Genomic DNA, 10,432 nt, shown 5'->3' with positions numbered 1-10,432 from the left:
CAAAGGAGTGAAAGGGAATGTAAGAGCTACTAAAATAAACTGGAACCTTATCCTTCAGTAAATGAACAAAAGATTTTTTGGTAACCCTTGTGACAGTTGGCATAACAGGTAATCTGTGACTTGTAATTTTATTTTATTTATTTTATTTTATTTTATTTTATTTTATTTTTATTTTGAGAGAGAGAAAGAGAGAGTAAGTGCATGCACATGCACTGGAAAGCAAGGGAGGAGCAGAGGGAGAGAGAGGGAGAGAATCTTAAGCAGGCTCCACGCTCAGCACAGAATAGAACAGACATGGTTTTCTCATGATGGAAGAACAAATATTGTTTAAAAATCTATTCTATTCAAAGCAATCTATAGATATAATGCAATCTCTGCCAAAATACCAACAGTATTTTTCACAGAGCCAGAATAAACCATCCTAAAATTTGTATAGAACCAAAAAAGACCCTGAATAGCCAAAGCAATCTGGAAAAAGAAAAATAAAGCTGGAGATATCATATTCCAGATTTCAAGTTAGACTACAAAGCTTTAGTAATCAAAAGAGTATTTTTTAAAAAAAGCAGTATGGTACTAGCACAAAAATAGACATGTCCATCAATGGAACAGGATTGAAAACCTGAAAAGAAACCCACTATATAGTCAATTACTCTTCAACAAAGGGGGTAAGAATATGCAATGGGGAAAAGACAGTCTCTAACACATGGTGCTGTGAAAACTACATGTGAAAGAATAAAACTGGATTGCTTTCTTACACCATACACAAAAATATACTCGAAATGGATTAAAGATCAGGGAGCCTGGGTGGCTCAGTTGGTTGAGTGTCTGACTCTTGATTTCGGCTCAGGTCATGATCCAGGGTCTTGGGATCAAGCCCCATATCAGGCTCCACACTGAGTGGACATATGGACACTGAATGGACAATATGACATTGGCCATAACAACATTTTTCTAGATATGTCTCCTGAGGCAAGGGAAACAAAAGCAAAAATAAACTATTGGGACTTCATCAAAATAAAAAGTTTCTTCACAGCAAAGGAAAAAAATAAAACTAAAAAGCAACCAACTGAATGAGAGAAGATATTTGCAAATGACAAATCCAATAAAGGTTAGTATCCAAAATACATAAAGAACTTATACAACTCAACACCCAAAAAACAAATAAACCAATTAAAAAATGGGTAGAAGGCATGAACAGATATTTCTCCAAAGAAGACATACAAATGGCCAATTGACATATAAGAAGGTATTCAACATCATTCATCATCAGGAAAATGCAAATCAAAACCACAGTGGCCATGAGATCATGACCTGACCTGAAATCAAGAGCCTGATGCTCAACCAACTGAGCCACCCAGGTGCCCCTGTGACCCGTAATTTTAAAATCAGACTTGATCTTCCCTGATATTGATTAGTTTCATGTTACTTAGGCTTGAATCCACTGTGTAAATTTGTTTCTGGGTTAACATTTACTAAATTTACATAATTTACAAACTAAATATTTTAAAGGAATAAAGCCAATTTATATAATTTTATAAAGGTACTTGGATGGATGATGAAAGAATTTGCATGAATTTTTGTTTTGTAACTGGGTGGTCCATTACCTAGCCAATTGTTATTGGTTGCCTCTTCTCCCCCCATATTCCCTGGAATCCTCCTCTGTCTACATGTCAAGTTGTTCATTAATCACTACAGTTCTAACTGTTCTAAGAGATGTACAGGAAGATTAGACAGTGATTCTGCTCTCAAGCTGTGGGTTCATGATGAAGATAGGATGTCTGCATTTATAATACAAATCTATGGGATGAAATATTTGGTATCCAACAAGAGCAGAAAACCTTCTTCAGAACCTAAATAGCCTACGAAGAGAGGTGAGGGTCTCCACTCCCTTTTTCCTATTTATTGGACTATTAGATTGATGCACCAATAGCAGTGAAAAACAGGAAGTATATGGACTCTGGAACAGGCAGATCTGAATTTATTGCCTCGGGGTGGGGCCCAGGTAGGGGAAGGGTACCTCAAATTTCTGAATAGGCTTTCTTGTGTGCACAATGGAGATACATCTATCTTCTCTTTGGATACTAAAAGAAGTACTCTTTGTAAAATATTTAGTAAATAATACATGCTCTTTCAAGCATACCCCCCTCTGGTACACTTGTGGTCTAAAGTTCAATGAGCCCATTGCAATGGATACAATCCATCAACAAGAAGTCTTTCACTGAAATGTACCCTTAGAGTTGCATATTTTAACTTAAGTCTGTTTGTTAAAAAATAAAAATTATATATTCTTCTTTAAAGTTATTTAATGTCCCTTGAAATTTCAAAGCATTAAGTATCATGACAAAAAATAAGGAAGGAAAATAAGGCGTTGATGATTTTTAAGTTTACTCTATGCCCCTCTCCATCTTCTGGAAGTCACTGGTAATAGAGGACAACTTGAGTTCAGCATATGATTTTCATCATGAGAATGCCTCTACTAGGTTGTGAAAGCTGTTTACACAATTCGATTTTCTACTTTCTAGTCAACCATTTAAAATCCATAAAGAGTAGAAAAATGGTAAAATCTGAAGATTACATGGAAAAGGCCTCTGACCATGTTAAAGGGCTGTAGATTGGAGTCAATTAGCCGTAACTAACAGTCCTGAATTCATTACTCCAGCTGGTTATTATTTTTGAGCCTCATTACACACATCTGACAATCAGAGGCACTTACGCAACCCTCTCCTGGCTCTCCCATGAGAATAAATATGGAAAGGGTTTTGTACTCCCAGGTAAAGAGAAAGAGAGTTTTAGATACACTAGGTCTATAAAAACAGTTTGCCTTACTTCAAAGAAATATGATTGTGGATGCATGTATATATGTATAATCAACTAATGAGCATTATCTTTGAAATAATGGTGGACTGCTTTGCAATGGCAGTTGTATCAAATTCATCTTAAAGTCATGTAGTCCCCTCACAGAGATTTTACATGAAATATTAGAATAAAGACAAAACAGAGTTTCCATTTCACCCCTGTGATACAAGTGTGAATGATCACAACACTCTTACAACTTTATCAGGTGCAAGTACTAAAAAAGCAAAGTCACCAGCAGACTCTTTTACTGAAATTCTTTAATATTCTACTTTTACATTTGAAATATTGTAATTTGTAGACATTAGAGATAATGTGCTCTTATTTTGGTTGAGTTGGAAAATATGGCACTTTATTATGTTTGACATGTTGAAAGATATTTAACAAATGGTGAAGAATTAAACTCTGAATTTTGTTAAGAGTTTGTACATTTACCTGGCTTAAAATTACAAAGGTAAAAAGAAGAAAGCAGTGAAAATTCCCTTTCTGGCCAGTTTTCCTCTCCAGAACAAACCACTGTAACTGTTTTGTTTGTTTAATGTCAGTGGCCCTACAGTTTGAGAAGCCTAGAATGTAGGCTGACCTGAAATCAAGAGTCTGACACTTAACCAGCTGAGGAAGAGATCAAGGGTCAGGGATATACATTAGCAATGTGTTAAGAATGAAAGTAGAGGTACACTCATCTTATTGAAAAATAAAGAATGGTTTTAATGAAGGAAATACTAAAGCCTATCAACTGTACAGAGAGTAATTGCACACACAGATTTCTAGACCAGACCTGTTTGACCGGCTTGGTCTCAGAGCAGCTAATGTACCTAAGGAGAAGAAAGGCTGATGTAAACAAAGTAAATAACCATTTGAGGCAGAGACTTTCCAAAGATAAAGCTCAGGAAATTTAAAGTGCTAGTATCTGGAAGTTGAGAAGAGGGAGAAGATAGAGAGGAGAAGGAAGGAGAATAATTCTTGCTCAGGTTCATATTCAAGAACTCAAGGCAGTGAGTCAGTCACGCTTAAGTAACTCTATTCCAATATTTACTATCTGTGTGTGACTTTGGACAAAGCTTCAGTGTTCTCTTTTGGAGATAGTAACGTTATTAAAGAATGCTATTCATATAATACACAAAGTGCTTGGAAAAATGTAGTCTCTAATCTCCTGAGACAAATATTACTTACGACAATAAGAAGACAACTTTCCATCTCTGGAGGATTGAGATTCTTTTGTTAGAAAAAGTTGATTCATATAGCTCATCTATATGATGGAGAAAAATCTGAAAACAGTCTACGTTCTGTAAATTTGAAACGAGAATTCACAGCTGCACAACTCATAAAAGACGGGTACATCACTCAAAATCAGTCCAACAGTTAAATGGCTTCTTTCAGGACCATCAAAAATATAAAATATTAAAAATAAGGCCACTACAGCAGAGAAACTTCAGTGTATAAGACACCACACCATTTCTTTAACATCTTAATGAGACTGATTCTAAATATGTTAACTTGGATGTTTTTTCCCAAGATACTTTGATGAGGGCAAACTTTGTGGCCTCTAAATTGAATTGTGTCATTACTCCTATGGATCTATTCAGTGTCCTCCTTTCCCAAACTAGCTCACTGAATTAGCTCATATTGTTTCTCATGTCTAGGGAAAGAGTCAAAGACCCAGCCTAGGCAAGTGGCACTGGCCACCAATATTTCTTATATAAAGGTCCTGTTTTATTAAGGTGTTTTAGGTTTCTGAGTAGTTTGGAGAAATGGGGGTAGAGAGAAATCTTATTAGGGGTACCTATTGCCACTCTTAAAATTTCACTGTATGGCCCAAGTTTCAGGCAGGCATGAACACTAATTAAATGTGCCTTGGCTTAATGCCTATCAATAATTTCATGACTTATTTTGAGGTGAGGCCAATGGTAAATATCTCAGTACTAAGCAAATACTATTAAATGTCTCAGTATTAAACAAAATGCATCCAGTTAAGTACATTGAAAAGAAGTTTATTTACACAAGACAGAATCACAACACAAATTGCATCGTCTGCGACTAAACCTAAGCTATTTGTCATCGTTTCCAAAGCCTTGTGAATATGTGTGAAACATGGAGTTAATTCTTTGGATTTTTGTAAACTGAGATAGGTAGTAAACTTCCTTGTAAAAACAGCATTTGGCATGTATTCCACTTTGCGTTTCTTTATCTTGGTTCCCTGGAACTTAAAGATAAAATGTATAAATATATTCTACCTTACATCGATTTACAAATTAATCAGTGTCATGTGGCTACACATTTCCAAATTAACAAATATATACTTTGTGTGAAGGTTCACAGAAATCTTCTCTAATGATTTCTTCTTCTCCTTCCTTAATTTATGACTCAGACATCACTGGCAAGATAATAGTGCTCGGTATATGGTGTCTTAATCAGTTTTAGAAGTACTTCAGATAAATGCGCTTGGTGCTTATTCATGTTTGCATCTACCTTTTAAAACTGTCAGATGTTTGGTGGATGAAATTCATTACTAAAACTTATGTTAAGGAGCTGCTCATATTTTTATTGCACTAATCATCACAAAAACAGTTCAACTGTATTAAACTTTTAAACACCCCATCCATTGAATCAGTAATTTCCTTCATAAACATAGACATTTGAAGATACTATTTGCCCTGGAATATAATTTTGAACTTCTAAACTTACATTCTTTTGAACTCTTAAAATTGCATTTGATGTCATCCCTTCATAGCTCATCTATACAGAGTTAGGCATGTTTATGTCGACAGGACATGACAGATGGTGCTTAGACACACGGAAGAAACGCCTTAATCACCTGTTCACTTCCTCTTACCTGAGATTTAATTCGACTGTCCCACACCAGCAATGATTTTTCACCCCCAGAAGTATTTTCTGTGATACAATTTTTAAGAATTTAGTGATCTGCTTTATTTCATAAATGAAAAAAATATATATATAAAGAACAAGTTGGAGAAATCATATTCCATATTTTCTACATACAGTGACATCTGTGGGCTGCTGTAGCCCAAAGTGGTTTTTAAACAAGTACCTGCTCATTTTATGGGGGTCAAAGCTCATTTCTACCGCTGTTCAACTATGTAGTCCGTTGTGGTCCGTAGAAATAATTTTCACTTACACTTTAAATCCAGTTCCAGACTGTAACCAGTTTTCCTGAAAGTAGTGCTGGAAATATACCTTTGAGTTTGTAAACTATTCTCTTGGCATGGTTCAGAACAGCCTTCTTCCACAACATTGTTAAGGAATTTCTTGTAATTATGTTTTGAGGGAACATCTATCCAGGAGGGAAGAGTACTGGACAGGAATCAATGTGGAGAGGTCAACAGAATTACTGCCTTAGGGATATTAAGGAAACGCAATGGGAAACAATACCCATTAAAAGGATAAACTGCGACGAGATAGTTGGTTTATCTCTACCGGTTTTAGAAAATCTTCAGCAGGAAAAGGATAACACCCGTGCCCTTTTAAAAACGCATCTCTTTGCCTTAAAAGGATGCAGTGATCCTTTTCTGGCAAGAAAGCTGCTTTGCACTTTGATATTTATGGCTAAGCAAATCCTGTATGCCTTCCAAGAGCTGCCGGTAACAAACCAAAGCTTTAGAGCGCACCCTGTGAGTTGCTCACTCCGCCGCGGACCGCGAGAGGAGCGGACTCGGGCAGCTGGACCTCTAGCCTGCAGCGACGCATTCCTGCGTCTCCCGGCAGCGGGTCCCGGGCTGGGCCCCGGCCCCGCCCTGCCGGCCGCCCGCCCGCCGACCGCCCTCGCGGCTCCCTGCCACCCTCTCGCGGGCGCGCTCTGGGTGGGGCCTCGCGGCGGCGGAGATGCGGCGGGTGTGCTGGGCGGGTGAGGCTAGCCGGCTGGGCGGCGCGCCCGGGCAGCCCGAGCCGCGCGCCGCGTCGCTGTAATCGGACACCCGAGCGCTCGCCCCCGGTGCCCGGCCACTTTCCATTCACTCCGAGGTGCTTGATTGAGCGACGCGGAGTCGAGCTCCCGGTGCCGCGGCGCTGCTACGCTGAGGATTCCTTTACAAAGAAACTCAGACGACCGGGAAGAAAGAATTTCACCGCTGGGACGCTCTAGAAATTAAGGTCTTCTGGGAAAAAGACTAGAGAGGCACTCGCGGAGCCACACCGGTAGCAAATTGATGACTTTTCCGTGCTGATCTCTTCCCATCTCGGTAAGCTGGGTTCCTTATTTTCAGCATTACACATTTAGCAAAATACCAAACATAACTTTTGGTTCTGCGTATCGACTTTTTACACATCGGTGTGCTTGAGTCTGGACGTTTTCTAAAGAGCACATGCAGTTTGTCAGGGAAGTGTTTCCCTTGCTGAGAGCCCTGCTTGAGTTTTCTTTAGATTATGACACCTGCGGAGAGTTTAAAGTGGAGTATTTCCGTGCCTTCTGATGTAGAACTGCTCTAGAGGACATAAAAGATTCCTTTTCTTACATGTTGTTAGTGTTCCATCAGAAGTGAAAACAACAAACAGCATGTCTAAGTGTCTGAGTTAAAGGGAAGTTATAGGGGGGGGGGGGGCGGGCGGGCACGTGTAAGACACTTGGCTTTCAGTCACTTCTCATCGCTAGGTAGACTTGAAATCACATTGCTCTGTATACTTACTTCATTTGACCTGTCATTTCATCTCCACTATTATTCTTCTCAATTTTTAGCACATGTCGCTTTTGGCGAGACATGTCAGATAAGACACTGATAATAGCAATACGTAAAAATGTGTAATTATCTGCCTGCTTAATGAAGTGAGGAAGGTTAGGCATATTTATAGCTTTTTTTTTTTTTTTTTGGTTTAATTATAAAGTCAACAAAACCAGGGAGCAAATCATTAAGGGAAAGTTATCCTATAAAATCAGTTTTCTTCTAAGTTAATTTAGGGATGACAAGGTGAAGAGGTTGTGGAAGCAGGAAGAGACTGTTTCGTTTGAAAATTACCAGTACAAACATCTCTAAGGTTTCCTCCCATCTGTGTGGCAAAAGAGGCAGACAGTTTTGTTTCTAAGTCTTACGACATATGTACCACCTAGGAAATCCACTGTTTAAAATGTTTCAATTGTTCAACATGGCGTGTTCAGTTTAATTGTTTAATTAATATAATACTTTTTTTCTTCTGTATTAGTGAAGTAGTCTTTTCAATTTTTAGTGGCATTTCTTTCTTAAATAAAATAGTGTGAAGATTTTAATGTAAATAACCATATAATACTGAAGATTAGCATTGTTGTAACCTGTAAAACATTTCTAGATTAAACTCTGTCATTTTATTGTATAATTATATTAGACTCAAAATGACAGGATTTCTTTCATGGTCCTGAGTTTGTTTTGCATATTGTGGCCACTAGAGCTGCTGTAGATAGATCTCTAGTTACCCATTACCTGATCTTCCTTAGTATTCAGACATTAGTTAATAGCATGTATCAATTTTATAGCTACAGTTTCAAAAGGTAATGCTTCTGTCTCTGATTTATCTTTTGGAATTTTGACAGCTTGCTTTCTGGTTGATTTATTTTAAATATGCATTGAGGGATACATGGTTCAGTGGATTGCTCACCACTAAGTCATTGGTTTGAACTTGGCACTAGTCCATGGTTACCTCATCTGCATCATTTAACAGCTGCATCTGTATAAATTGGCAGATAACTAATTTGAGTGATTTCAGTGGTCAGGGATTGAGCACACATAGATTTATGTGTAGAAACATTTCAGAGATATTACTCCAAAAGAGCTAATGAGGGTGGAAGCAAGTGGGTATACATGATTTTTCATGTGACTTTTTCTTGCTACTACAATATTTATGGTAGAAAGACAAGTTTTCATCTAATACCCACTGGTACCATTCTCAAGTCTTTTCAATGTTATGTGATTATTAGATCAAGTTTAAATATGGAGTTTCCTTTGGGAATCAATACCTTTTTTCCTAGCTCCTTTGTTCTGCTTTAAGATTAGCATTATTTCCTGGAAAAAAAAACAGTTTCTCTTTTTGCAAAGACTTCCAGACATAAATGAATTAAATCCAACTTTTCACATCTAAGCAACAAAGTCAGAGCACCTCCTACTGTTTGCATGACTGTAAAAGTTCAGATATATCTTTTGTGAATAAGGTGCTCTGTCTAGATCACTAGTTATGTGTGTGTGTGTGTGTGTGTGCGTGTGTGTGTGTGCACGCACACACACACACGCACACACACATACGTGTATGCTCCTAAAATGTGAAATGAAATATAACAAACTTGTTACCTCTCTTTTAAAGGTATTTTCTCTTGGATATTAATTTGCAAATCTGAAGAAATGGCAGTCCAGGCAATTTTCGTGTTGGTTGGAGTATTTGTTTGTTCTATCAGTGTAAAAGGATCGTCTCAGCCCCAAGCAAGAGTTTATTTAACATTTGATGGTAAGATAAATACTCTGGAAAAATGTTATTTGAAGTCTTTTTAAAAATTTCACGTCCAGATTCAAACATTAATAATAAAACACAGTAAAATATTATTGAATGTTGATTAATTTTGAAAATATTTACTGGGCTGCTTTTTGGAGGACATGGCTATTTTAAATTATGTGTTCATAGGCAAAAGCTCTCTACTACATGTGTTTATGAAAATGCTTGAAGTATATTGTACCCTTTTTGAAGTTTCTTCTTAATAGTCACCTGGTGTTTGAGAAACACCCTCAATGTGCTAACGCTCATCAGCAGAGAAGTCTATGCAAGTTTAATTACTTAAAATTTTTCTTCGTAAGTTTTGGTCTTGGCCTCCAAACTTGTTTCTCCATATGTTGTTCTAATGGTGTTTTTTTTTCCATTTCCAAAAGGCATTCCTGAGGTTGGCAAAATCTCCTAATTAATTGAAAAGGATCTAAAAGAATAGTTGGAAATATGTTTTTGACTGCTGTTGTGTACAAATGTTTTCTTCAGAAGTTTGGGGAAATTGGCGTGATTTCAAATTTGCACAAATGTAAAAGGTGTAAGATCCTCTGAGGAAATGGTTTGCCAAATGTATCCATGAGCTTTGATGTATATAGTTCAAACAACTTACAGATGGATGATTTTGGTCAGTCACATAACCCATACTAATTGGACGTATGGGATAAGAAATAGATCAGGAAGATCATCTCGCCAATAAGGGTTATTTATATTTTTATTAATTCTTTCAACCTAAGTTCTTCATAAACATTGGTGTCATTGAGCATATTTTATTTTACTTGAGAAATAGTATACTCTCAGAACTTTCTATAGCAGTGTCTTTGAAACACTCTATTATCTTGAATTTCAAACAGCAGTATGACTGACACTTATCAGTCACATGGATATCTTATTTTTTTTCTTTTCTTCTTAAGTCACTAAGGGCTTTCCCCAAGGTTATGATAAGCACTGAAAGAGCTTTATTTAGAACTTAGTGTGACCTTCTAATTGCTTCTTTAGCTTCTAAGCCAGTCATTCCACTAAAAACCCATGGCTGTCCAGTTAAGTTATGAAGAAAGGGAAAACAGACCCTTTGAAGTGTCTTTTTTTTTTTTTTTTGATTACTGTAACATCTTGTAGTCTACTTATACCT

General features: G+C 37.2%; 1 protein-coding gene across 1 annotated transcript in view; it reads left to right on the top strand.

Moving 5' to 3' along the window:
* The first annotated feature begins 6,701 nt into the window (after positions 1–6,701).
* The window catches only part of SEMA3C (semaphorin 3C), a 174,772-nt gene continuing 171,041 nt past the window's right edge, over positions 6,702–10,432 (top strand). Inside the window, exons 1-2 of the mRNA XM_045494620.1 lie at positions 6,702–7,049; positions 9,133–9,273. Coding sequence (XP_045350576.1) covers positions 9,171–9,273 — 103 coding nt within the window. The 5' untranslated portion in view covers positions 6,702–7,049; positions 9,133–9,170. The remainder of the gene's footprint in view (positions 7,050–9,132; positions 9,274–10,432) is intronic.

Source organism: Leopardus geoffroyi, chromosome A2 (assembly GCF_018350155.1).
Source record: "Leopardus geoffroyi isolate Oge1 chromosome A2, O.geoffroyi_Oge1_pat1.0, whole genome shotgun sequence".
NCBI lineage: Eukaryota > Metazoa > Chordata > Mammalia > Carnivora > Felidae > Leopardus > Leopardus geoffroyi.
The sequence above is the reverse complement of the archived record's forward strand: the minus strand, read 5'-3'. Positions and strand labels throughout refer to the sequence as shown.